Source organism: Lepisosteus oculatus, chromosome 3 (genome assembly GCF_040954835.1).
Source record: "Lepisosteus oculatus isolate fLepOcu1 chromosome 3, fLepOcu1.hap2, whole genome shotgun sequence".
In the NCBI taxonomy this organism is placed as follows: domain Eukaryota; kingdom Metazoa; phylum Chordata; class Actinopteri; order Semionotiformes; family Lepisosteidae; genus Lepisosteus; species Lepisosteus oculatus.
Genome location: NC_090698.1, coordinates 59599424 through 59627115, shown reverse-complemented (window position 1 = coordinate 59627115; position 27692 = coordinate 59599424). Strand labels below are relative to the sequence as shown.

The window sequence follows — 27692 nt, the reverse complement described above, 5'->3', positions numbered from 1 at the left end:
TCCTGCCTACAATTTCATAAACCCTGTGAACTTCTGACTGTGGCTCTTAGCACTCGAACACTTTAATGTTCAGCCATTGATCTGAACATGGTATGATTTATTTTTTAATACCTATCCTCTGTAAAACCTATTTTCCAGATAACCCCTGGTGACCTAAAGGTAAGGCACTATATAAGCTTCTTCCTGAAACACAGCTGTTTTTTAAATCTGCCGTTTCAGTTCTTTAGATTTTTATGGAATGATAAAGAACCTGATGAGCCTTTGTTTTTATATATAAAATGAATCACAGGTCCTTGGAATAAACATTTTTTCCAAGGTCTAGCTGTACCATTCTTGCCTGAGGTGTGAGTACTCTGCTTGTAAAGCCAGTGTCTGTCTCCTAACTCTGGAATTAACAATCCATGCTGTTTTCAACTGGACTCACATTTTATTAATAAATAATAAAATAACTCACTCCAGCATGGTCTTATTTTTATTTTCTTTGTGTAGGTGTATTTCACTTTTGGATATAAAATCAGCCTGTTATTGTTAAATACATATGAAAACAAAGCTAAAATAAGTGTACCATATATGAGGTATTTTTTATCATTTTGTGGGAGTGAAACCTTGAAAAGTTGATGCCTGCTTTACTTTTAAACACGTGGAATGTGTCGAGCATTATGATGGAATGTCTATTAACACTTTTAAACATTATCAATGTGCATTCTTAGAGTGTTTCGTTTTTAAGAAATGCATTACATGCACGAGTATTTAGTTTTAGGCAGTGCTGATACTGGATAGTAATGCTTGCTGACCGTTGCTATAGAACATTTTGCTGGTAGTGCTTTTTTTCTAGAGAAGGCCTTTCTGTCCATCTGGATAGTTTGGTAATGATCCTATGATCTGATGTAGCTGTTTCTTGAAAGCAGTCAGGGTATTGGTTTTAATATGGTTTGGTAGCTTGTTCCATGCTCCTACAGCTCTTTGCATAAAGATGGCCCTCCTGTCCTCAGTTTTCGTTGCACTCCCACCTGCTAAATTGTATTTAATGTTTTTGCTACAAAGGGTTAAAATAAGAAGAGGTCATGTGGGCCATTTTGCTCATTAGGTTGTTCGTAGTTTAACATTCCGAGAATACTATCTCTTTTTCAAAGCATCCCACGCAGTCAGCTTCACCCATATGACATTGGAGTTGATTTCAGACTCCTAAAATCCTGTTTATTTTCTTGAATGACCGTGAACTCAAACTTTTTTCTTCTTTTGCTGCTGATTGTGAAGAAGTCCCCAGAACTGACTTGATCAACACCTTCCAGGTTTCTGAATATTTGAATCGCGTCTCTGCTCCGGGACTGAAAGAAATTCAGGTGACATTCCCTCATGTCATAAGTCTACCTGATCTCCTTTGTACTGCCTCCACAGCAGCAGCAGGAGTAATAGATGGTGATACTGCAAACTGTCTGATTGAACAAATGCATTTATTGTCCATTTTATATTAAAAAGCACAGTGTGCAAAGCTGTTGTTTGATTATTTACAATTTTGTTGGCTCAAGGTAAAGTACTTTTTGTTTCTCTGTGAGCTCCCTGAGTGCACCATTCATGCAGTTTATCTCAAAGCTGTAGAGCTATACTCAGCTATGTGCTCATTGGCATAGTACCCCACAATTTTGATTCTTATCTTCTGAAGAATGTCCCAATATTAAATTACCAGGAGGGAAGTAAGTCTCTGCATCATGAATGCAAGATACTGTTCCTTAGTTTTGATAATGTATTTGTAAAGAAGAGACATTGTTCAGAGAATCCAAAATAAGTGAGCTGTCTTTGTAAGGGGAGATGACTTATCCACACCATAAGATTATGCCATTTACTGCTTATGCATTTTTTCACCAATTCTGATGTTCTGATGTCCAGTTTTTGTCATCATAAAACACTCCTGCAGTTTTTCCCTGTATGTGTGTCTGTATACTGTAAGTGCTAAGACACCTGTGGTTCAAGTAGAATGATCCATCATGTTCTCTTGGCAGTTTATGCCACAGAGGCTTAATTTAAAGGATGTTCTAGTTTTGAGATTTTATTTGTTCAGTTCAGAACCAAAAATAGGTTCAATAGAACTTCAGGAACATTGTGCTTCCTGACTCTTGAGAATGCACACCTGTATACAGTAGGTGCACATCATGCCAGTAAAGTGCAAATGGTCTTACTGCCCACACTGCTTGGGCCATGAGGAAGCAGATGTATTCTACTCTTAATGGACAGCCTTAAAAGTGTTTAGTGGTATGTGTGTGGTCATTAGTATGTCTGAGCTCTGGTATCTGGAAGAGACATGAAGATGGTCACGTATGGTCAGATATGAAGATGCGGGTCCCCTTCATTAACAGTGGAACACTCCTAACATCGAGGAATGACATCCTTCTACTGGGCTGCATGTTGAATGTGGAACAGTGAATAAGCAAATGTTTGAGCTTAGTAATGTGTATATCTAATATCTGCTCCTGCCACAAGCAGCTGTGGTTTTCAGAAGTGACACTTTCAGGATATTTACCCTTTCATGAAGTCATTAAGTAGGGTGTGCCTTCCAGCTTTTCCAATATAAGGGAATCGGCTACAGTAACAATTACAGTAAAGGAGTGGCACGATGTTTTTTTAGTGCTTTTTGTGAAGCACCTGTTAATATATATTTATTGGGGTTTAATATACAGCAGGTGGAATGTGTAATGATTCTTACATTTGTAATATAAGCATCTGAGGGAAATGTATAAAGGGTGTAATATATAATTGTATTTAGAATAGAGGAAGATTTTCTAGCAACTACCAAAAGTTAAATTTGAGAGAAGCTCTTTTTAACCCCCTACTGTTTGCTTAAACAAGAATTATGAGATGCTTCTTATGGATATGCATTATTCTGAATAGGAAATTACAAAATAATGTTCACATTTTGCAAAGGGTCGCCAATAGAAGTGTGTTCCTGTTTTGTTCACTGCTTCCCCTGTGATAATTTAAAGTGCTTTGTAACATTTTTTCATCCACTATTTTGAAGTGGGCTATACTGATCATGGTTTGCAGCTAATAATACTGTATAAAGCTTTACATGCTTAAAGAAGCTTATTTGTCTTTGTGGCTAAGCCTTTGGTGAATGCAATAATTTGGAGTTGAAGCAACTGATGTATTGTGGATATTAAGAGATAGCAAACCTTTAAAAGACAATGTGGGAGAAAAACAATGTTCTCTATGATCACTTTATTTAAAGAAGGGAACATCATCTTTTGCAATAGTGCATGAATCATGGGTAATAAATGATAATATTTTGTGTTCTTACTACCTCTTCTCTCATCTACTCCACATTTTCTTGACTGATCATTTTTTATGGTTACAAATATCACCGCCAAGTACTGTATGCAGTTCAGAACCCTGTTATTCTTATTAACTGCAGAACTTTTTTTACCAGCTGGGAAAATAAATGCATGGTATTTATGACTCTTCATCAGACAGAAGTTTACTTTTTCTTCACAAGTAGTGCCAAGTTGTGATCTGGGTGAAACGGACTGGGATTTTGCTGCAGAACAGTTTTAGTCATTGGAAAAACTGGCTGGTAAAGAGTAAAAGGCTGTACACATTGGACTTTCCACAAGTTGCTTAATGTGACATATTTGAAAAACTGTCACAAAGATCCTGCAATACTTTGTGTTATATTTTGATACTTTATAAAGTATAGTATACTTTAGTTGCTATCTGTTGCCTTAATCTACATTTTGAGCACATCACTCTTAAGTGATGCTGTTTCTGCATTTACTTATACTACAACAATTTAAGATGACATATTTCTTAAAAAAGTATCAAATCCAAAAATACAATGAGCGTCAAAGGAAACTTGTAACTTTTTTTGCATTATTTTGCTGAAGAATATAGCATGTAGGTTTCAGAAATCATTTAAATGGGTTTTTGCATCATTTGGCCTCATTAGAGAGAGTTGGACTGACACAGGTTTTGAAACTTGTTCAATGCCAAGCCTGGTGAAAATTACCAGAAAGAAAATCACTGTACCATCGGTCCGCTGGGACTACATCACCAGTGGACGTATCAGCGGTGATGCCAAGTCCTGGGGCACAACAGTTTTCTTGCAGGGTGGGAATTTGACAGTTATTGCAGAGGAAACTGCACTTGAAAGACTTGAATCCCATTGAACATGTGTGGGATGAGCTGGAATGATGTATGGCATGTAGGCTGTTTGTTGTTCCTGTCTTATGTGTGTCTAGTCGGTTTATTTCCTGGTGTAGATCACTTGGTGCCCCCCAGTGCTTCTCCACAGGTGTTCCACATGTCTCAGTTTTGGGACCCCTCCTGTTCTCTGCATGCACTTCCTGGGTTCTCTAATCCCCTCACATGGCTTCTCCTACCACCTCTACACTGCTGATCCCCAAATATTTCTTCCATAAAAGGTCTTCCAGTATTTCTTTCCTCATCTTTTTGTTTCTCCCCCACCTTTTCCTGGATGCAGTTTCATCGTCTCAAGTTCAACCTCTTTAAAATTGAACCCCTTTAAGGGCCTTCCTCCTCCCGTTCCATTGAACTCCGGATATTGCCAGAAACCTTGGAAGCCGTTCCTGATCACCAACCATTCCCTATGCATCTCTTTTCTTACACACCTGCTTTTTCCTCGGTAACATTTGCAGAATGCACTTCTCCCTGACCAACTATTCTACACGGCTCCAAGTCTAGTCCGGGGCGAGTCAACTGCATTTGTCACTAATAAGGAATAAGCCCAGAGAGAGCTAGGGATTTAAGGGAGTTTTCTAAACTGACAGGCTGAAGAATCTGAATCTTTTTAGTCTTGTACAGTGAGCATAATGAAAGAACCTGATCCAAATACTCAATGTCCTCAAAGGCATCGAAAAATTCAACACTGTGGACTTCTTTAGAATAAAGAGGAACAAAAAGAACAATGTGAAAGTGCATTTAAAACCAAGAACAGCACTTGTGGATTGCGAGAGTGTGGAACAACCAAGCCAGAACGTTGAAGCTGATACCCTGGGTTGTTTCATGGAATTGCTGGTTGAGATCGGTTAAGATGGGCTGAATGGCCTCCTGTCATTTGTTTTTCAAGCCTTTTCATCTTGAACAGGGCAGACTATGAGTGGACTTGATTTCAGTGTTCAAGACACTCGAGGACTTTGACAAAGTTAGCCCAATGGACTTCGTCATAATTAACAATGAAAAACAAACCAGATGACACCAAGTGGAATCTGGAAGGGCATTTAAGCATGATAGTATGAGGGCCTTCTTTATGCAAAGGGTTTTAGATGTCTGAAACAAGCTACTCAGCCATTACCTCATAGCTAATAACATTGTTTTCTTTCAAGAAATGGTTGAATGAGATCCTCACATCAATTGGCAACCAAATGACTTACAGTAGCCTCCTTGCATTTGTAAACATTTCCAATGTTCTTAAAACTTGTTAGAAATAAAAGAATTGTGCAGCTATGAGCACAAGAAGGTATTTTATTGTACTTTATTACTTTTACATTTATGGCTTGCAACAGATACCGTAAATGTTCTTTTAAGTAAATTATCCATGAAAAGTAGAAAGAAAACATTTTCCAAAACCTTAATTCTTTTTATCTCTTCAAAATTTCTTTCTTTGTACTTTTCAGTATGGAAAACTTGCACATGTTGCTAGCCAGGATAGGTTCTGGATCCCCCGTGACCAGTATTGAATAAATTTGTAAATCATTTGAAACTGTGCTTCAGATCCAGGAAAAGCATAAACAAATCTAAGGCAATAAACTGATACCTTCACATTTTCTTTTTGGGTTGCAGCATGTTGACCGAGCAGCCATAATACCTACAAGACTTTTTCTTTGGCTTCAAGGTGTTTTTTTTCTACATAGAGATTATCTTCTATCTTTCTACAGTATCACAATTCAGATTTCTTTGCCTTTGCTGTAAGTCTTAAATTCATTATCTGTTCTCCCACCTGATCGCTACTGTACAGCACCTCCTAAATCTTCCGTGCCTGAAAAAAGACTTTTGAAAATGTATAGCTCTGCTCTAAAACATGTTACTATAGTAACTACGAATTTGTTGCTTGAATATTTCTGAATGTACAGTATCGCTTTGCAGTATCTAATTATGTATTAATTATTTCACATCACATGTGCAGTAGCTATGCATAGCACAATCAAATCTGGATTCTGAATTTTCAAGATTTTAAAACCTTTGCTCTGATGTTCAAGTGGAAGTCTTAACTATAGACCATATAAACTACAGTATATTGAAATCTTGTCTTTTTTTGTGCTCTGCATTTAGTGGCTCCCTGATAATAAAGATACCAGTTTGTGCTTTTTTAGTTCTAGTTTTGTTTATTTCCACCCTCTAATGCCAGCCATCTTTATTGTACATTGATGTTTTTTCTTTCGACTTCTGCTGACTATCTCAACATTTCTGCGATAGGAAAGAATTACTTCCTTAAATCCCCCATGGCTAGGTAGTTTATAGTTTTGTACGCTTAATATATTTCCCTCGTGTTTATTTAGTATTCCTTAATTGTATTGATGCCGTAAGTAATTTGAAAATGGTCATGGTATTCAAGCTTTCATAAACATGTACAGTATGTGGTTATTTCATTTTGCTTTTTACTATTTCAGATCGATGATCTAATTCCGTGTAATATGCTAGTTTGCATTATTTTTGTTTAAAAGATCCGTTTACCCCTGTAATATAAAACATTTGCATTACCCTGCTGAGTGGGAAAAATAAATTGCACAGAGTATTTCATTAGATAATAAGAACCAGATGGATAACTTCAATATCATAATTAAAAATAAATCAGATTTTAAATTGCAATTCCGTTATGAAGGACTACATTAAAAAGGTTTAAAATACTGTACATTAACAATTTACTACCCAAAGAACCAAAGGTTCGTGGGTATAAATTCAACCGTGAGATGATCAATCACAGACAACAGAGATCACTATCTGTAAACGTGACTCTCTCATTTTATTTTTTACTTGGGCTTCAGCACTCGATGTGTGCACATTTACCCAGTTTACTTCACAGTCATCGCCATTGCCTCACACCGCCCAACCCTAGAAAAGAAAAAAGTAGTCTGCGCCCCGCCTCCATGTAATTCCAACAGGAAAAAAAAACCCAGGATATAGCCTTTGCCAACACGCAGCAGTTCATTCACTTCACTGACTGAACTGTCAGCTTGTCTGTGGAGTAACTTTACCAACAGCCTGTCAACAGCTTCAATACACAGAACAAAGGGACTTACAACAACTTAAAAGCCCTCTTATATCAGCCGTAACAGGGATACTAGTTTTAAATATATTCATATAAAATATATTGACTTTTTTTTTCCTGGAGAGGAAACTTCCTGCAAACATCCATTGGTGACAGGAGTGAGAGTTTTCACTTAATAAGAGGAAAGCGTGTTCCAGGAGTAATATAAGAGTAATCACTACATTTGTAAGAAATATTTTTGTATTAAATATATTTTTGTCTGTCTGTCACAGACAGGCTTCGATTTTAGTTTTAACTATGATGGCGGGATGCTGTCTGTCTGCTGAAGACAGGGAATGTCAAAGGATAAATCAAGAAATTGAACGACAGCTGCGTCGGGACAAAAAGGATGCTCGCAGAGAGCTTAAATTGCTTTTACTCGGTGAGTCGCCTTCCCTTTTCTAGTTACTGGTAGGGTTAATTACTGCTTACAGTAGATAGACACAAGGGAATTTGCTTGCCCCCTGTTCCAATGTCACAGTGATTCAAACATTTTAACATTGAAATAAACCCACAATGAAGCCAACTTGGAAAACATTGAAAATGTAATTTTTGGGGATCTGCTACAGATCCGAAGTCTATGTTACGTTCTGCTGCCAAGAAACCACCCGTTTGTTATGTGTAATGGTTTGGACAGTATATTACACACGAGCTGCTTTCCGCCAAAAGATAATTCTCTTAGCACGACTGAACATTTAGATATACTGTCTAATGTACGCCATTTAATGCAGCAGAACGTGCAAGTTTATTTACTTATCTATAGAAGCTTGGGAATGGAGATGTCTTGTTATATCAAGGAAAAAAACAAACTATCGCTACATAACACAACATTCCATATCACAATGCAGAAAAGATCTAGGTCAAATACTGTATGGACCTCCAGCTCCTCAAAGTACGTAAGACCGATCATTTTTGTAAAACTATTAAAACGGTAAGGTTTTTTTTTCTATCAACAGGTGTACTGGTCTATGGGTTTAGTCATAACATGAAATGTGGTTTGGATTTGCATTTCCTTGGATTCGACTCAGTTTCTTTGTTAAGAATAGCCCTTCACTGGAGCCACAGCTCTGCGCTTGAAGAATGTGCTGCTTTCAGTCACATGACAGAGTTTTCTGTTCTGAGGCCAATTTTAAGCTGTACTCCTCTAACTAGACAGGTAGGCTGGGTGTGGTGTTGTTGAACAGCCCAGTTTCATTTGCTTTCATACAGCACGTACTGTATTTGGTGGTTTGTTTGATTTTGCATAGGTTGGGAGCAGTAAAGTACTTTTTTTTTTTTACCAGATGTACAAGGGCTGAATTCAGACACAGAGGGCACGGATGACTCATTTGATCTATGTGCATTTTTCTTTGCATAAGGACACAGTCTCCAATAAAGATAATAATTAAACATTTTAATGTAGAAAAATTAAATGACCAAAGTATGAATTCAGTGTTTATGCTCAAATAAAATATAGGACATATTTTATATATCTATTGTCTAATTAAAAGGATGACCAAACCATGTTGCTGTTGTAAAATAAATGGCATCGTACAGTATGTTTTTGTGCTTTAAAGATTTGTGGATTCATCTATATTCATAGAAATGTTTCCAGAAACATAAAGAAATCAGCACATGAGAGTAAATTAAGTCATGATGATTAACTATGTCAATATAGATGTTTGACAGGCGAACTATAAAATTACTCCTTCACATCTGTGGAAGGGTTTTTGTTGGAAATCATTATGGGTGTAGGTAGTGGCTGTTTCCATTCATTTAATCATAACCGTGATGTTAACTGCAAATATTTTGGGAGGATTACTTAACAGAAACAAAAAACACATTATTTGCAGTATGTCAGCTTAGGCATAACTGAGCAATTCAATGTGAAAAGACTTGACCAGGAATAAGTACACCTTTGGCTCAGCTGTTTTCAGAAAAAGTGTGGTATGTTCTGGGAAAATTGGCCTTGGTGTGAGTGTGTGTGTTTGTGTTTTATGTGTGCCCCTGCGATGGACTGGCATACAGTACCATCCAGGGTGTAGCCTGCCTTGATTCTTGGCTCAGTAGTTCTCTGGCTCCCCTGTGACTCTGTATTGGATAAAGTGGTTTAGAAAATGGATGGATGGATAGATTTCATATGATGTGATGTTAAATCTGTTTATTTTTCTCTGTCAGTTTTTTAAGTCACGTTATCAATAAAATTCAAAGATTCATTTTTTCGGTTCTCTTCCATTTCTAACTCAGTGTGTCAAGATTTAGTTGTCAAATTTTTGTTCAGCTGGTTTAGGAAGTGATCACTCTGTTAATCACAGGGACCTTCTATTATGCTGACAAATACTCTTTGGCAAATATAATTGTTAGCAACATAGTCATTAATTCTAGTGATTTGCAGTTTGTGGTGTGTCATATACAAGCTTTAGTTGTGCCCAATATATGACCATGGTGAGGTACAATTACTCATCAGTACTACCAGTACTGCCGGTAGTACCAGTACTACCAGTACTACCGGTAATATATCAGTATCATTAACTATTTAGAAAGTATTCCCAAACTCGCTTTATTCTAGATCTGCTTCTAGTGTGATCCCTGAAACAGACAGTGGTAGAAAAACATTGCTAGTGTACTGCAGAAATTGTGCTTTGAGACCCATTATATATATATTTTTACACAGCATGCTTCTGAAAAACTTAAGACAACACAATATGGGAATTTTCTGTTTTGGTTTCCTATTATTTGGATGTGTTAAGATACATCTCTCATTTTTATACAAAGAATAAATCAAACCAACAATATGGAGGGGAGTTTATTTATGTTCATGTTTGCTTATGTCACACTGGGTTAAACTGAAGTTAGCTGTTGGCCTACGTTTTATTCTTTGGGAAGCTGAGCACTCTTTCCACTTTAAAGTAAATATGTTAGATGAGAACTATGATTGCTGTTTGTTCACATGGAATGTGGGTTCTTTGGGGTTTGCTGACAGAATTGAAACTTAAAGGTTATGTTAATGGTTTCAAATCAATAGAGTCTGTTTTCTTTATTTTTTTCCCCATTACTAATCAGTATGGTTACAGGGTTCTCTCAAAGTGATAAACTCCCTCTGTGTTGTGGGTGAGCACATGATGACTAAAAATGTTAGTCAAAATAAGCACAGTATAGGTATTATTTGAAGAAAAGCAAGGCACTGCTTTAGCTTAGAAGATACTGTACTTTTGGAGGAATTGTTGGTTTGTGCATTAGGCTAGGTTTATGCATTTTTTCTAGGTTTAAATGCTGAGCTGTGTCTGCATGCTGGCTGTACAGGACCAGTACAGGTTCATTCCATGCTGAAAAGTAGAAAGAAAAAACACATCACTTCAGATTTTGAGTTCTTCAGTTACCTTACAGTGTGGAATAAACCCTCACTTGTTCCTTAATGTCTGTGATAGTCTTTTCGTCTCATTAGTGTTATTCACTATGAGTTTTGACAAAAAGAAAATCCTACCTTTTCTAGGAAGGTGGTATGGTTGTCTGACCACATTTTTTAATCAAGTGCTGGAATGCTATTGGAATCTATGTTTACTAAGTTGACCGGTAATGTTGTAGTCATGGATAAATTGACATCCCTAATGATTGCCTTGGTGATATACAGTACAGTACTTTTATTAACATGCAGTGTTCTACAAGTTGATCAGGATCAATAGCCACTTTTTATGAGGGTTCTTCAGCTAGTTTCCCTTAGCTGGCAAAGAGTGGTATTATATCACACTGGATTCAAAATGGATTTTTTTTTGTATTATTGCATAATCAGCATTCATTTTAGTTTTCCCTTGCCCTTAGAATCTGTAGTCCTTAGTATATACTGTACTGTATACTACATCAGCTTAAAATATTTTAATACATCTTATCAGTAATCTATATAAAATAACTTAAAGTACGAAGCATCAACTATTAACAGATTTCATGTAGAGTGCATTTCTTCCAATATTAAGTGAAATTTAGATTGTTTTGGTTCTGTTGTTGCTGATATAGTGTTATTACAGTATATTGGTTCTATTAGACATTGTTCCCCTTAAGACGACATGCGGTTTCTCCTTTGTTATCCGGTTCATGATCCTTGTGAACAAAACTGCCTTGGATTCCTATGGTTTTTGGGAATCAACCATGAGGGGACTGTTCTTATGTTTTCTGGAAGTTGAAATGTATTATGTTGTAAGATATAGTTTGTTCAACTATGTTTGTACAAACAAACATGAATTTCCTTCCAATTTAACTCTGTCATTTTCCAACCTCTCTGTAGCAGACGTACAATTCATTAGTCAATAGTGTCCAGGTCCTTGTCTGGACCACTTTCACTGCTGCCACTCTGTGAGTGTTGAAATATCCTAGCTCGGGGTCACATCGTTCACTAGGGATCACTGGAAAGGGGGGCTCCTAACTTCCCAATGTCTCTGCTTTGTTTTTCTTTGACATCTTGGACTAGTAAGTCACTCTTCAGATGAACTTGACCTTTCGTGTTTCTCACCACTTTGTCTGCTCATCTCATTCTGTTAGGCGATTTTACTTGACGCTCATCATATGGGTTTCTTCTTACCTCCATCGTTGCCCTATTCTTCTCCAACTAAAGAAAGGTCATAAAGTAGAGACATTTGGCCCATCCAACTGATTTTTGGTTGCTAAGTAGCTTATGACCTAGGGAACTTAATGCACTCCCTCTTCATTTTCACATGTGTGCTCAGGTTCTTTTTTTTTTGTTGGTCCTGAAGTAACCGAAGTTTGTAGTGGTTAGGGCTGTGGACTCCAGATTGGTGAATCGCAGCTGTACTGTTTAGCATGGGACATCACTCACATATCCCAGCCACGTGACATACAGTACTAAACAAGTAGGGCCTCCAAGGCATCCATTTTAAGTACGTATTGATCCTAGGTTGAATTGCCTGGTAAATAAAGGAATGAAACTTTAAAGGAAGGAAATCTTTGTCTGTTGCTTTCATAGAGTACTATAACAAGTCCCCTTATTTACAAGTGGTTAAACTGTTCTTACAGTATTCATCCTATTTCCCACCCAGTGCTTCCACCCTCTACTATCCCACCTTTCTCCCTGGTGTACCTGTCACAAGTGGGCTTCATTTTTTCCTACATCAAGCATCTCTCACTCAGCATTCCAGCATCATGGGAAGGCCATCAAAATATGTCATGTGCTTTGGATCACATAAGTAATTATTATTAGTTTTATTATTACTAACAAATAATTATTATTATTATTTTTATTTCAGTACAATATTGAGTAAACTGATGTTTATAGCCTTTATTCTGATTATGTAATTTGATAGGTTTTATTTGAAAACTTTCTTTACTATGAAGTTGGAAATGGTCATATATAAAGACATCTACCAAATACATTATGATAATCATTTTTCAATAGCATGTTAAAAAGAGAGGATAATCTGTAATCCTTGTAACTTGTGGAGCTCTGATAGACTTGATATAAGTATACCCTTAATGTTAATCTTAGTTTAAATCTAATTAAATCTAAATGTATATCTAAACTTAAATCTTAAAATCAGTATTTGCACTTTTAAACACCTCTAACTTTGCATTTTGTTATAATTTCATAGCCTGTTTGAGTCAGGGCAGCATCTTTCCAGATAAATACTGTTTGAGAAATATTGTAGACCAGATTGTTACCACACCTAGGAACATTTTGGTTTACTTGAATATATTTGAGGTTAATAGGCTTTTGTAGATGACTCATCATCTTAATGCTCTAAGTAGGATTCAATTAAATAAAATATTGACATTTTCCAGCATGCAATAACATGTTTGTGCATAATGAATTGGAACAAAATGCACAAAACACTAGAAACCAGAAAGGTAGTCTATTGGTTTATTAAAAATGTATTAATGAATTGCAAATGGTTATAGTGCTCAGCACAAAATGAGTGAGAGAGTATGTTGTCAAATGGAATGGTAAATTGCATCTCAAAGTTAAAAAAAAACAAGTTTTAAAATGAAAAAAATATATATTTGGAGGACTAGGTCATCAGATAAACTTTGAAAGAGTGCATTCTTTGAAAAATATCTATGTTGGCACAAGAAGGAGAGATTCTCAGTGGATCATATTTCTTGGTGTAGGGCTTTCCTGAACAAACAATTCTCATTCCTGGAGTAGACCAAGATTTCATTTGAGAAGCCTGTTTTCAGACTCATTTTGCCTTTGGTCATTGTAGGGGAATTCAGTGACTCACAGGTCATGTGACTGTTCAGGATGGCAATGTTTGAACAGCTGATAAGATGTCAGATTATTCTCTGCTATGGAACAAAGCAGTATACACAAAGAAATCTAAGATTAATAAATTGTGGAAATATATGGACATACAGTAATGTAAAATTTAAAAGAAACATCTTCTGCTGCTAGTTTACAAGAAGTTTGCAAGTAATTACACATTAATGGTACACACAAAACTATTGTTTTACTTCACAAATGAAATACAATATATAATGTGTTGTTCAGAGCAAATTTAAACAGTTTTGCTTGCCAACAATTTTATGTATCTTATTCATTAAGACTTGAATATCCCCTTTGATATGAATGTGCTGTACAAGTCTAAAGTAGGAAGCTTAATTTTTTTTCTTTTTCTGAAAGATGCTGTGACTTTTTAATTTGTGTATTATATTTTGATTGGTTTGTTAAAAATCTCCTGGCTGAGGCTGTCATTATTAGTTTGTTTTGTTATCGATTGATGTGACAAAGTTTATTACTAATGTCAGGTAAAAGACACTTTTTTATCATAATGTCTTTTCATAAAATTGAAGAGAAGGGAGAACCTTATTAGCATAGAGTTTAAAATTGAAAATTGAAAACTGGGTAATTGATCATGAAAACGAAAAGTTGACCGGCATACTTACAGTATGTGATATGAACAAAACCAAAATGAAATGATGCATCTTTCCTGGAAATTTAGAGGACTCCTTACAAGAAGTCTAGATCATTCCTCAGAACGCTCTTCTTGAAATCAATTCAATTAGAATATAGGTGAGAAAAGGGAAAGAAATTAGAAATAAAATTGTATCTGTTCAGACATCTGTGCTTTTGTAAGAGAGGAAATACAAAACGGTTTTTGAGGTGAGTTTTAATTATAAGAATGGTTATTTATCTTTTAGGATGGTTTATATGGACATGTCTATATGTTAACCATTTATATTACTTAAAGAGGGAAGCAAAGTTCAAATTTCTTTTCTATATGGGAGTAATGTCTTGTGGGTGTGATAGAGTAGTAAAGGAAGTGTTTACAGGCATATTCTAATGACCACCACATCCAGATGTTGATTATAAAAATTAAATTAAGAATTTATATACAAAAGAAGAAGTTGTTGTTGTCATCAGCAAAGGAGTGTCATCAGCAAAACCTAAAATGGTAGCTTTAGAAGAAATGCTGGAACAGGTCTTTTTAATCATATTTTGAATCACTACAGATTTTATCCAAAACAGTCGTTTACTGTTTGAGGACAAATGTCTGTGAAGGAATGGGAGAGTTTTAGAAGTAGAATGGAACAGTATTAATGTGGAATTGGTGGGGAATGGATAACAACATTCAAAACAGGTTCTTCAGATTCAGAAGTATAGAAGTGTTTTTGTATGAAATAGCATTCACATAGAAGGGTCAGAAGTGTATTAAGCACTAGAAGCACTTAAGATGTTATCCTACCTATTATTCTTTCAGAAACAAGAGGTGTTAGCCATAAGACTTTAATCTAACTCTCAACAGGGATGGTATACTGTACATGCACTGGAGAATTGCTGTCTCATCCATATGAAACGTTGAGAAAACTGAACTAATGAATTATACAATATATTTACAGTAACTTCTAATTCATGTAAGTTAAGAAAACAATTATTAGAACTAAACTGGAGCATCACATAAAAATAGGATCCTAGGTCAGCATTACCCAGCTGATGTGCTGCGGCTCAGAATTGTACTTTCAGACATTAACGGCTGAGCTGTGGAATTTTGGAAAATTTGAAAAAACAGAATATGTATAAATTAAGTTTACTTATTAAAAAACACTTTGAGTAACCAAAGTGTTGTGCTGCACTTACGGTGTATATCGTATACATGACACAGAGGCCATGCTCTAAAACTGTTCATGTGGGATTTTTCAACTTTGATGGACACAAAAAGAACTAAACATCTAAAACTGGCTGAGCATGAGCTCTGTGTTTCACTTTCATCAGTTTCTGCTGGGATAAAGTGGCTATACATTTCGAGACTGAAATACTGTAAATAAGTATGAGTGTTTATAACATTCAGAAATAAAATAATGAAAATATAATGTAGTGTGCTGCAAACTATATTGATCTAAGTGTGCTAAAAACAGAAGCATTTGAGAAATCTGTAAAATGATCAGTCAGGGAATAGTAAGAATGGATTGAATGGAGTTCTTTGAACTAGTAACATTTGTAATGGACACTTTGCAGAGCACACTACAGAATATTTTGTATTAAGATTATCGGAAGACTTTTGATACAGTTCCTCATAAAAGGTTAATTCTCAAATAACAGGAAGTAAGCATTTGGGGAAATCTGTTTGTCTGGGTTAATATTTAGCAAACAGAAACCTGTGAGAAAAGCTGATTGCTCAGATTGGGGTGATGTAATTAGTAAGTGCAACAGGGATCTGTACTAGGACCACTGCTCTTCTTTATTCATATCCATAATCTAGGTTCTGGTATTCAGTAGTTAGTAAATTAGTGAATTTTGCAGATCAGTTTAAATCTAGGGGGTGGATTAGCATCTACATTTTAGATTTAAAACCAGATTTCCTTTGTTTAAAATTGCTTGTAAATGTTTTCAGTTTTTAGAAATGTTTACAAAACAAAAATGAACATTTGGTGTTATTTTCCAAATTTCTCCAAATGACCTTTCTGAACACATTTACTGTACAAGCTCCTTAAAAAACACTTTGAAATTACAGTACCTACTCTATGGAAGTTAAGTAGACATTTTGTCAGAAGTCTCATACTTTACTGCATGTACTGTATATGTCTCTGCTGAAAACATTTGTGATGATCAGATGTGGAATTGTTTAATATTTGTCTAGTTGACCTGTAATGACCTATCAAACCAGTGATATAGCCTACAAGATTTTGTAACATCACTTTTTTTTTTGGTCATGACAATGATTATTAGAAATGCAGTAAATCTGTGAAATCTAAAAGATTATTTTTAATGCTATTAGTTCCAGTGTAAAGATGGCTAGTTGGTCCAGTGGTTAGCATTGCTGCCTTGCAGCGCCGGGGCCCAGTGTTGAATTCCTGTGGGGTTTGTATATTCTTCCCTTTGTTCATGTGGGTTTCCTCTGGTTGCCCTAGTTTCCTCCCACAGTACACAGACATATTGGTAGGTTCACTGGCTTCTGAGAACATTGGCCCTGGTGTGCCCTGTGATAGACTGGCATCTTGTCCGGGCTGTATCCTGCCATGTGCCCGTTGCTCGCTGGGATAGGCTCTGGCTCCCCCAGTTAGAACATGGACGGCTGGTTACTTTCAGTATGATAAGAGAAACACAGGAAGTGCTGAGGTGTAAGTGTGATGGTTGTATAATATATCAGTTTCAGTCATCCCTGTCCTCAGTCATGTAGCTTTTAGGAGCCAGTTGGCAAGCAGAGTAATTACTTTATGCTTAGTAACTTGAGACAGATACCGGACATATTTCTTTAAACCTGTTTTTCCTGTTGTAGGTGGTGTCAAAGATAAGCATTAGACCTTTTTATCTAGTCTGATTCAGACTGGCAATGCATTTCTTAGATCTGTAGTGATTGGTAATAAGTAGAGCAACTTTTCACGTTCTAAACTTCCTTTATTTCTGTTGCCGTGGGCTGATTTTCATTCTTGACACATTTGTTTTACAAACCCCATTACTTTGTAAGAGAAAGAGACAGAAAATGCAGTGTAGATAGTGGAGCCAGATTGAAATAACCTATGAAAAAGGGCTTTAATATTGTGGGTGCTACTCAGAACTACTCCTTTCTTTTTGTATTGTCTAATACTGTCTAATGCTTTCTCTTTTCCAGAGGTCAGCTTTACTATGGACTTCTGCATTGCACCCTGCTAGGCCTCTGTATTCAACTCAGTATACCGTATAAGAGAAACCAGTCTGTCATCCAGAAGCAGAAAGGCAGTGTTTGTCAGTGATAACAGCCTTAAAGTCCTTGAGTACTGGCTTGCTGCAGTCTGTGGTTTTAAAAAGATTATTTTGAATTTTAACTATAGACATGGTATAGAAAGTAACAGTTATTAAAAATAGTTTGAAGTTGCATGCGAGTTCAATTTTTTAATTGAACGTTATTTTTAGTGTCATGTTGGCTGACCAGATTACCTTATTTTAAGTAACTTAATAAGTCTTTTAATTTTTAAACTGATTCTTAATATGTTGTACATATCATGTTTCCACAGACACTTTAGGAATGATAGTTTGGAAATGATGTTTAGAAAAGTTAAGCCTTTTGGAATGGCAGTTCAAGGTGGATGGTGTCACCAGTTGAATGTTTGTTGAAATCCATTTAAATCCATTCACTGTCACATAAAGGTTTGGGAAACTGTTCTGACATTTGCATGGATGCTAATTCATTCAAGTTTCTTGCAAACTACAATTCCTAGGCCATAAAATCGCAGGAAGAATATCTGAGTATAAAAAAGATGACTAAGAATAACAGATAGCAAGGAAACTGCTGTTCTTAACTACTGGTCATCATCTTGTTACTCAGTAAAATGTAAATGTTTAGTCTTTTCAGGACCTTTTTATTTGACCACATGTCCTTATGCCACTTGATGTTATTTGCAACAGGATAATCTACAATATTGAACCCTAAATGCTTAATTCTGTGAAGTGTTTCATGCTATTATAATTGCAATTTTTTGAAGTATAAATACATTTCATTGTCAGGGAGCTTGCTTGGTCAATAATGTTCTATACAGTATACAGTATGTATGTCCCTCTGCTGCAAGATGAGACGTTAAAATTTAGTGTGGAGGGCATGCAAGTTTAAAAAAGGGGACGTGAACATGATACACTTTTATTATACATTCATCAAGGGTTGAGGGTGTCTGAAACAAGCTACACAGTCATATTGTGCAAGCCGATAAGAATATTTCTTTAATGAAATGGCCTCGGATGACTTGGGCACTAAAATCCAATCGACGTAGATGAACAGAATGAGCTCATCTCATTTGTAAACTGTCTTGTGTTCTTTCTAAAAGTTGCTGGAATGTGAACAATGAGAAGAAAAATGGTGTGTGTCTCTTTTAACAGCGGAATCTTTACATGATGCATTTTTGGAATGTACGTGCTCTTTACTTCAATCGAATAATGAAAGTTTAAATTTTCTAACATATGACGCACCATTTAAAACTATTTTGATTTGGGTTTTAATGTTGATGTTTTTTTGACGTTGATGTCTCGTATTATATCAGATTCCATCATAGTCTTTAACATATGTATTGCAATACTATAGAAATGCATGTAATTTAATCCTGCTAAAAATACTAAAACAACTAATAGAGTATGATATGAAAGTGTAATATGCCTGTTGAAAATGTAAGTGCATCTGTCACCTTTTTGTATTCCTCATTACCTTCAGAATATGAGCCATTTACCTCCATTGAGATTTCTGCACTTGCCCTCTGCACTTATTACTATGGAAAACCAGTCAGCCTCTGGTAATTGACTTTGTGTCAGGTAGTATCCCTGAAGTGCAATCCTGTATTGAGTAACTTGTGCATCAATATCAAAATAATTTTCAAAATATAATCAGCTTGCTGATTGCTCTGTAGAATGGTTGCAAATGTGAGCCCAGTATTTTTGAAGTGCTAATCAGGGTGTACAGTACAAATATTTTCGTAGTATTTTGGTATTTAATGTTACCTTCTCTCTGGTTTTTCAAATGTCTGGAAGGCCTGATAGCTTTTTGCCCTCAAAATCGTGGCCATCCTGCTGCCACTTTTAGATTGAACAACACTGACTAATGTGAGTGATTTACAGTAGATTAAGACTTTAGTTTGTAAATCTGGGTCTAAAATCCTGAGACTTTTTTGAGAATCAGATTGGTAAATTGAGTTACTGAACAGTTACAGAAATAGATGATAAAAATGAAGGTTTTGGCCTGTTAAAAAGCTAGAAACCCCCTTTTCTAGCATAGCTAATGAGTAGTGCCTGTCAGTTTTAGGTAATTGAATTAAGAAAGTATACGTGAAATACATACTGTATGATTGTTTGCAATGGCCAGCAGCTGTTTTATCCCAACAAGTGACACACGGAGAAAGCATGAAAATATTCAAGACATTACCTCATACACTTTCTATCTTGAGTAGTTCTTTATCTTGTTATTTATCAATAGTCTGTAACCTCTTAGATGTCCTCCTGGTACTTCTTTTCTGGTATTGAAATTGGCTGAAGCTACACAATATGACGTGAAGTCTAGAGAGGGAGAACTGTGCAGGTTTCCTAAGCTTTTTATAAAAGTTTGGCAATGGTTTGTTTCACTTCTCTGATCTATCGGACTTATGAATACTGTAGTGTGAAAGCCACCTAACCTCTGTCTCACAGCACTGATGCAGACTGTAATTTCTTTATGTAAATAATTGTGCTGATCACTTAAAGTTTTTTTACTGCATATTGTACATCTATGATTTGCTTAGCAAATCACCCTGCTGAGCTCCCTACATTTTCTTTTTGGAATTTCTTGGGACTTCATGCTTCCAAATCTCAAAGAGCAACAGCAGTGTTCAGAGATTATTTTCAGCCTAAGCAAATGCAGGCTCTTATGTAAGCATTAATGTGGAGGAGGGGCTTCGTCTCCATGCCTAAGTGGAAGATTGCGGACTGAAATCCCAGGTGGGGACACTCAGGTTGCTTTAGTAAAATGTTCATCTGTAATAAATGAGTCTGAATATAAGTCACTTGGGATAAACAAATTGGTCAGCTACAGAACATTAATACTAATGTGTCTGTCACAGGATCCTCTAAGTGTTGGACAGGTTTAACAGCATTTTATGGCTGTGCAATTTCTTTAATTTTCTGTATAAACCTTGTACCTGTTAGGTTTTACAGAGCATTTTACGTGTTACAATTAAAGGAGGGAAAGTTTGCAAAATGTATGACTTTTTCTCATGTAAATACTGTTTACCTGAGGCAAGAGCCTTTGAAAATGGTAGATATGATGGTTATGTTGAACCTGAATGCAACCATCATGTGAAACACTGAGGCATTTCTGTACCCCAGAATTTGCAGGAGTCTGGAATAGGCTAACCAGCTATGTGATTGAGGCCAGTACCCTGGATTCAGAAGAAAGGCATGGATGAGGTCTTTGGACCAGTTAACTTCTAAGAAACTAACAGGCTACATCCTCTCATACAGTATTTAACTTTTCCTACAAATGTCCTTCCAATATTCCTAAAATGTACATTTCCTAAGATACATTTGAATAGAAGGTAGTAACACCAGTGATAAGACTAGATCTAAGGTAACACAATTTCGATGCTCCCTGCCTGCACAGCTAGCCATGAAGCCTTTATGCACTGATGAGAACATGTGAAGAGTGGTCTGAGGCATTTGAAGTCTGTTTCCCCCTCTCACTGCAAAATAATCCAGGTGTCTTTCTGGTTTGTAACCTGTGAGATCACATTCCACACACTTAATATAAGTTCATGCCATCTACATTTTCTATTATTTTGAGTCCTGATACCATACTTTCTGGCTGTTAGTCAAAACACTGTTTCAATTATTTCTTTTTGTTCCCAAGGCCACTTTTTAAAGCATATCGTAAGGAAGTAAAAGGCATATGTAATTGAGGACTTTTTTTGTTTTTTTTTTATGTTTCTCCGGGACAGCTATTGTGAGAAATGCAATTGAAATCAGCAATACCTAAGAATATGATTTTTAATGCATATTGCAAAAACATGAGGAAACACAATACAATACAGATAGAGACAGTAATATTTTCCCTGATTAAAAACGAAATTATATTTGGAATCTCATTTATTATAGATACTTCTTTTCTCCGCCTGGTGATATTTTACTACACTAAGAGACAACCTTGATGCACTCTTTATAGACAGAAACATCTTTAGAATTCATGTCATCAGCTACTTAAATTCAGGTGAAGATACAGGAGTTAGCATCATCACAGACCTTTAAAACAGATGGAGATTGTATAGGAGTTTTGAATTTGAGATGGTATATTTCATAGGAATGTGGAAAATGCCACCAGGAAAAGTGATCTCATTATTTTAAAGGAGTATTCAAATTGTTAGTGAGTGAATATACCTCAATATAGTGAATATATTTAGTTATTTTCACAATGTGCATTAAAAATTGCCTTCCAATTAAACTAGTTTCCATTTTATTATTTTCTCTATACTGTATGTCTGCAGAATTTGCTTAATATACTGGTTGATATGCAGAGCTTTTCAAGGTCTGTTCCCCCTTTCACTGTCAAAATAAACTAGCCAATTCTCTGGAGCTGTATCTTAGTAGGAAAATATTTTTTACTTGGATATTTTTAATTAACCTCAGAAATTGGTTAGTACAGTACATTTTTGCAATGCTGAATTCAAATGTTCAGAAAAAGTGCTCTGTACATTAAAATTGGAGACATCAAATTAAGTATACCTTCTGTGCTGCTGTATAAACTAATGCAAAGACAAGTACAATTCTTTGCTGATTTAATTTAATCAATGTCTGTCAGTTTATACATTATACATACCTATTAATTCCTGGGGCCAGCCTATTACCAGGCCTTTTAGAGACATGTTTATGATAAAAGACAAAGACTAGTTCCTTCTGAAACATGAGAATGTCTGCTGGCCTATCACTGAACCATATTGTTTTAATATGCAATGCCCATTTGTGTAGTTTAAACTCTATGAGGTTTCATGAAGTTATTTGTTCTTACATAACGTTTTCATTTTAATTATTGAGATTTTCTAGTGGTGATAAAATGGCCGCCTGTTACACCAGAATATTTTCCCAAGGTCAGACATGAATGCTTAAAGATAAGAAAAGGTTGGGGATGGAGTGTACAACTACCTTTCCTGTTTATGAAACTACAAATAAACAATTAAGGCTATATCATTAAACTGAAATAAGTTAGAAAGGTAATGTAAATTCGAATATATGGAGGACATGACTGATTTTGGAAGTCAAATTTATGTAAAAGAAAGAGCACAGGGTTGTGGCTTTCTTGTAACCATATGTAGGCGAGAGAAAGATTTGTTTAAATAGGGCTTTACGTACTGTACAGTAGTTTGTATTATTCGACCTTTGTTAAATGACAATTTTTGTGAAATTTTGACTTTTTTATGTTCTGTAGTATCCCCAGTAAAGTTTGATTTGTGGAAGATATCAATGACAATTCCTAGATTTCATAACATGAGATATTATGCAAATGTAAAATAACTGCAGTATAGATGGCAAATATTTTAAAATGTGTCCACTGTTGTGTCTGTGGTTATATCCAGTTTTAAGAAGCTTAAATCGGTTGCACTTTTGTGTACATTTTCTTTCCCTAATTTTTCAGTTAAAAGTAATATCTGTACTGAAGAAGGCCTGAAGGTATTATAAAAAAAATCTGCATCAACATAATTTGGTATGTCAACTTTTTCAGTGTTTCATATTATTCTTTTTTGAGTAATAGGCTGTTCCCCTCTGTGACAGTTCGGCGTGGGAGGCGCCACAGCGAGCACCGGTAAAAAGTCAACGTCCCGGGTGAGGGGATTGAAGCACCGGTGTGAGGTTAGCAGGGACCGAAAATAACACAAAAAGGGTTAAAAAATAAACACAAAGCAAAATGAAAGGTGTACCGCTGTGCCTCATGAAGACCCGCCAGCCCAGCGGTGACCAGACTGAACTTACCCTATATAATGGGACCAGTCTGGTAGAGCAGGGCGCGTGAGGCAAAAATTAAACAAAAACTTAGCCTGTGAAAAAGGTGTTCCCGCCCCGGTGAGAACACGTGACGGAACAGGAAAATGAAAAAAGAAAAAGAGCGCCTTAAGTGGACGCAGTCCCGTCCGGGACTGTCCAGTGTGCCTTTATAGGACCCGCCCCTCCTGTGGCTCATCATCTTGTAGCCAGGACAGCTGGGACTACAAAGAGGCATCGCCCTTCTACCAGAGCTCGGTCTCCACACTGGACACCACCCCACGTCATGCCACACCTGCAACACCACAACTACAAACCTGAAAGCAACGCACCTGGTGTGCTCTAGAAATCCAAATTGTGCAATATTATATCTCTGAATATGAGATACACACATTTTTTAGATTGATGGTAAGCAAAAGTAATTGCTTCGCGCTAACATCAAAATATCAAACCTCTATCAGAGTTTGTTAGAATTTCTTTTTTTTTTACTGTTTGGAAGCAGATCTAAGGGAAAAAACATGTTGTGCTTTTACAATATGGGTGATCTTTGCAAATACACTCTTTGCCTCGTAGCTTATTATCTCTACCTGATTTTTAAAACAATTTAGTCAGCTCATAATGAGTTATTAATCGCAACACAATGTTTGTACCAGTGTTAAACTGTGGTGCTATATTAAAATGTATCTTTTGCTCTTATATAACTGCAAGCTTCTTAGCCAGCATATCCTTCATCATTATTATTGGTTTATTTTGCTAATGCTTCTGTCCAAAGAAGGTGGACATTTTTCCCACAGCCTTCTAAAAGTCCTTTGCCACACCCAGTATTTGGGCCCACAACATTGCTGTTGTGAGTGCAGCACCCCAACCGCTGCTCCACTCTGCTGCTCGTTAGCACTGCAGTTTGATTTAATCTGACATCCAAGTACTTTTTAATGTTCATCATCTGACAGCTGAAAGAAGAGCCCAAGCCTAAATTCAGCCTGTTTGTGAACTGTCATGATTGTAAAAACATTGTCATAGATCAGCAAGTCTGTGTCTTGGCAGAAGTGCTTTTAAATGTTATAGGTTTTTTCTAAAAGCACATTACTGTTGGTGCATCCATCACACCAGTCACACAGTACTGTACTATAATCAGCATTGAATGTATCTGCATGTATTTGCTCAGTGTGCTTCGCTCAGAAGTTCATACTCAAAAGATGCCGGCATAACCATGCATGATCCGTGCGTTTTTCAGCAGTATTAACTAACCGAATATGTTCTGGAGTTGTAGATTGCAAACAATATGAAAGTAAGCTGATGAACAAGGAAAACTTGTAGTTTTATTTCCTGTACCTGTTACCACAACCACGTGTCAGATATGCAAATTGTAACTGTCAATGGAGTGCAATGCTGGAGCATTCCACAGGGGACAGCAACAAGGGCTGCTTATTTCCATATCTAGATGATTCAAGTGCATCTCCAATCTGTTTTCTCTCACCCTGTCTGGGATTAATTTAACTTCTTTGAGTGCAAACAAATACCTTTCTTTGTCTTTTTTTGGTTTTCTGGGTGTTTATTACAGCATATATACTGTAATCTTACAAATATTTTAAGCATACCTGGCAATCCAATTTATGGAATTGTTATACATTTTTGTTCCCCTAATTGATTTTACCCGTGAATGATAATGAACTACTTCCATTCCATACCTCTTTTGCAATAAGCTTTTGTGAATATCTACTGTGGTAGAGACACAATATTTTGCTGGCCTAATCATAAATCGCTCCACAACTTGCTTAGATGACTGTAGGTTAAGATTACACAATGAAGGAAGGTTCTCAAAGTCTGACTTTGGTATGGATGGATGAATATAAAATTGAAGGAAATTGAAATTTCTCCGACCAGCAATAGGCTAATTGAGTGGTCTTGCTGGGCATATACGTGGGTCAAGTATATGGGCATACTGTACATCAAGTTAAAAGGAAAAGGGGTTTCCAACTAGCTGGTGAAAGGCCTTTTTGCAGAGATATTATAAAAATATTTCTTTGCAGACAGATTTTGCTCCAACTCCCCTGTTGACTGTTGGTTTTAAAGCCCAGGGTAGTGGAGTCCACAGACAGGCTTGGAAGTATCCATACAGTGAAGGCAATGGCTAGTTTTACAACTGAGGGTGAAATAATCTCCTCTTAACCTCTTTGACACCCCTAAGGATTTTATATTCTGATATATATCTAGACTGAAGAGACTGATCTTTTTTTGACCCCACCATACAGTATATAACAAATCCCTGTGACCAGAAATCATTGTTTTTGCTCTTCTTTAAAGTCTTTCAAGGCTGTCAGATTGTTTGTGAGGTATGGTGACCAAAACTGAATGTGCTCATTCCAAGTGGAAGTTTACTACTGCAATATAAAGCTTCAGCACAACTTCACTGGATTTGAATTCCACACTTTTTTACTAAGATCCCCGTTGTGTATATCTTTCTGCAGCTTTGAATCCCTCTTTCCATGTATACTATGAATGTTTCCAATTCTAGAGTGGATCACTTTGAATCTTAGAATCGAAACCGTTGATATAGCACGTGAAAAGCAACAGGACCATGGTTGCAGCACACCATTGCATCTGTTCAACTAGAGCATGCTGCCCCCGAAGATGATGTGTTTTTCTTAGACCAGAAGTTTCTTTTTGTTTTCAGGACGTAGAACTTCTAAAATTAGTTTCTTTTACAAGTTCTGCTAACCTACAGTGCCTTGCGAAAGTATTCGGCCCCCTTGAACTTTTCAACCTTTTGCCACATTTCAGGCTTCAAACATAAAGATATAAATTTTTTATTTTATGTGAAGAATCACCAACAAGTGGGACACAATTGTGAAGTGGAACGAAATCTATTGGATTTTTGAAACTTTTTTAACTAATAAAAAAATGAAAAGTGGGGCGTGCAAAATTATTCGGCCTCTTTACTTTCAGTGCAGCAAACTCACTCCAGAAGTTCAGCGAGGATCTCTGAATGATCCAATGTTGTCCTAAATGACTGATGGTGATAAATAGAATCCACCTGTGTGTAATCAAGTCTCTGTATAAATGCACCTGCTCTGTGATAGTCTCAAGGTTCTGTTGAAAGCGCAGAGAGCATCATGAAGACCAAGGAACACACCAGGCAGGTCCGTAATACTGTTGTGGAGAAGTTTAAAGCCGGATTTGGATACAAAAAGATTTCCCAAGCTTCAAACATCCCAAGGAGCACTGTGCAAGCGATCATCTTGAAATGGAAGGAGTATCAGACCACTGCAAATCTACCAAGACCTGGCCGTCCCTCTAAACTTTCAGCTCAGACAAGGAGAAGACTGATCAGAGATGCAGCCAAGAGGCCCATGATCGCTCTGGATGAACTGCAGAGAACTACAGCTGAGGTGGGAGAGTCTGTCCATAGGACAACAATCAGTCTTACACTGCACAAATCTGGCCTTTATGGAAGAGTGGCAAGAAGAAAGCCATTTCTCAAAGATATCCATAAAAAGTCTCGTCTAAAGTTTGCCACAAGCCACCTGGGAGACACCCCAAACATGTGGAAGAAGGTGCTCTGGTCAGATGAAACCAAAATCGAACTTTTTGGCCACAATGCAAAACGATATGTTTGGCGTAAAAGCAACACAGCTCATCACCCTCAACACACCATCCCCACTGTCAAACATGGTGGTGGCAGCATCATGGTTTGGGCCTGCTTTTCTTCAGCAGGGACAGGGAAGATGGTTAAAATTGAGGGGAAGATGGATGCAGCCAAATACAGGACCATTCTGGATGAAAACCTGTTGGAGTCTGCAAAAGACCTGAAACTGGGACGGAGATTTATCTTCCAACAAGACAATGATCCCAAACATACAGCAAAATCTACAAAGGAATGGTTCACAAATAAACGTATCCAGGTGTTTGAATGGCCAAGTCAAAGTCCAGACCTGAATCCAATCGAGAATCTGTGGAAAGAGCTGAAAACTGCTGTTCACAAACGCTCTCCATCCAACCTCACTGAGCTCGAGCTGTTTTGCAAGGAAGAATGGGCAAGAATTTCAGTCTCTCGATGTGCAAAACTGATAGAGACATACCCCAAGCGACTTGCAGCTGTAATCGCAGCAAAAGGTGGCTCTACAAAGTATTAACGCAAGGGGGCCGAATAATTTTGCACGCCCCACTTTTCATTTTTTTATTAGTTAAAAAAGTTTCAAAAATCCAATAGATTTCGTTCCACTTCACAATTGTGTCCCACTTGTTGGTGATTCTTCACATAAAATAAAAAATTTATATCTTTATGTTTGAAGCCTGAAATGTGGCAAAAGGTTGAAAAGTTCAAGGGGGCCGAATACTTTCGCAAGGCACTGTAAATCCCGTATTTCTGGAAAAGACATATTGATAAGTATTTCAAATATTCCATTCGTCTCTCTTCCCCAGCCTCCAAGGTTCCACTCACTATCCCTGCTGAGACCTTCTCAAGCATACTGGACTCTTACTTGCCCTCAAGGTTTATCACTTTAGCCAGTCTTTTGGGGTCCTGTCTGGAATCTGTCCTAATTCATTATGTTGCAGTAA

At 36.7% G+C, this 27692-nt stretch overlaps 1 protein-coding gene across 1 annotated transcript in view; it reads left to right on the top strand.

Annotated features, from left to right (window-relative positions):
• The first annotated feature begins 7156 nt into the window (after positions 1-7156).
• Positions 7157-27692, top strand: part of LOC102686398 (guanine nucleotide-binding protein subunit alpha-14-like) — a 45074-nt gene continuing 24538 nt past the window's right edge. The window contains exon 1 of the mRNA XM_006626881.3: positions 7157-7637. Within this exon, the coding sequence (XP_006626944.1) occupies positions 7514-7637 (124 nt within the window). The 5' untranslated portion in view covers positions 7157-7513. The remainder of the gene's footprint in view (positions 7638-27692) is intronic.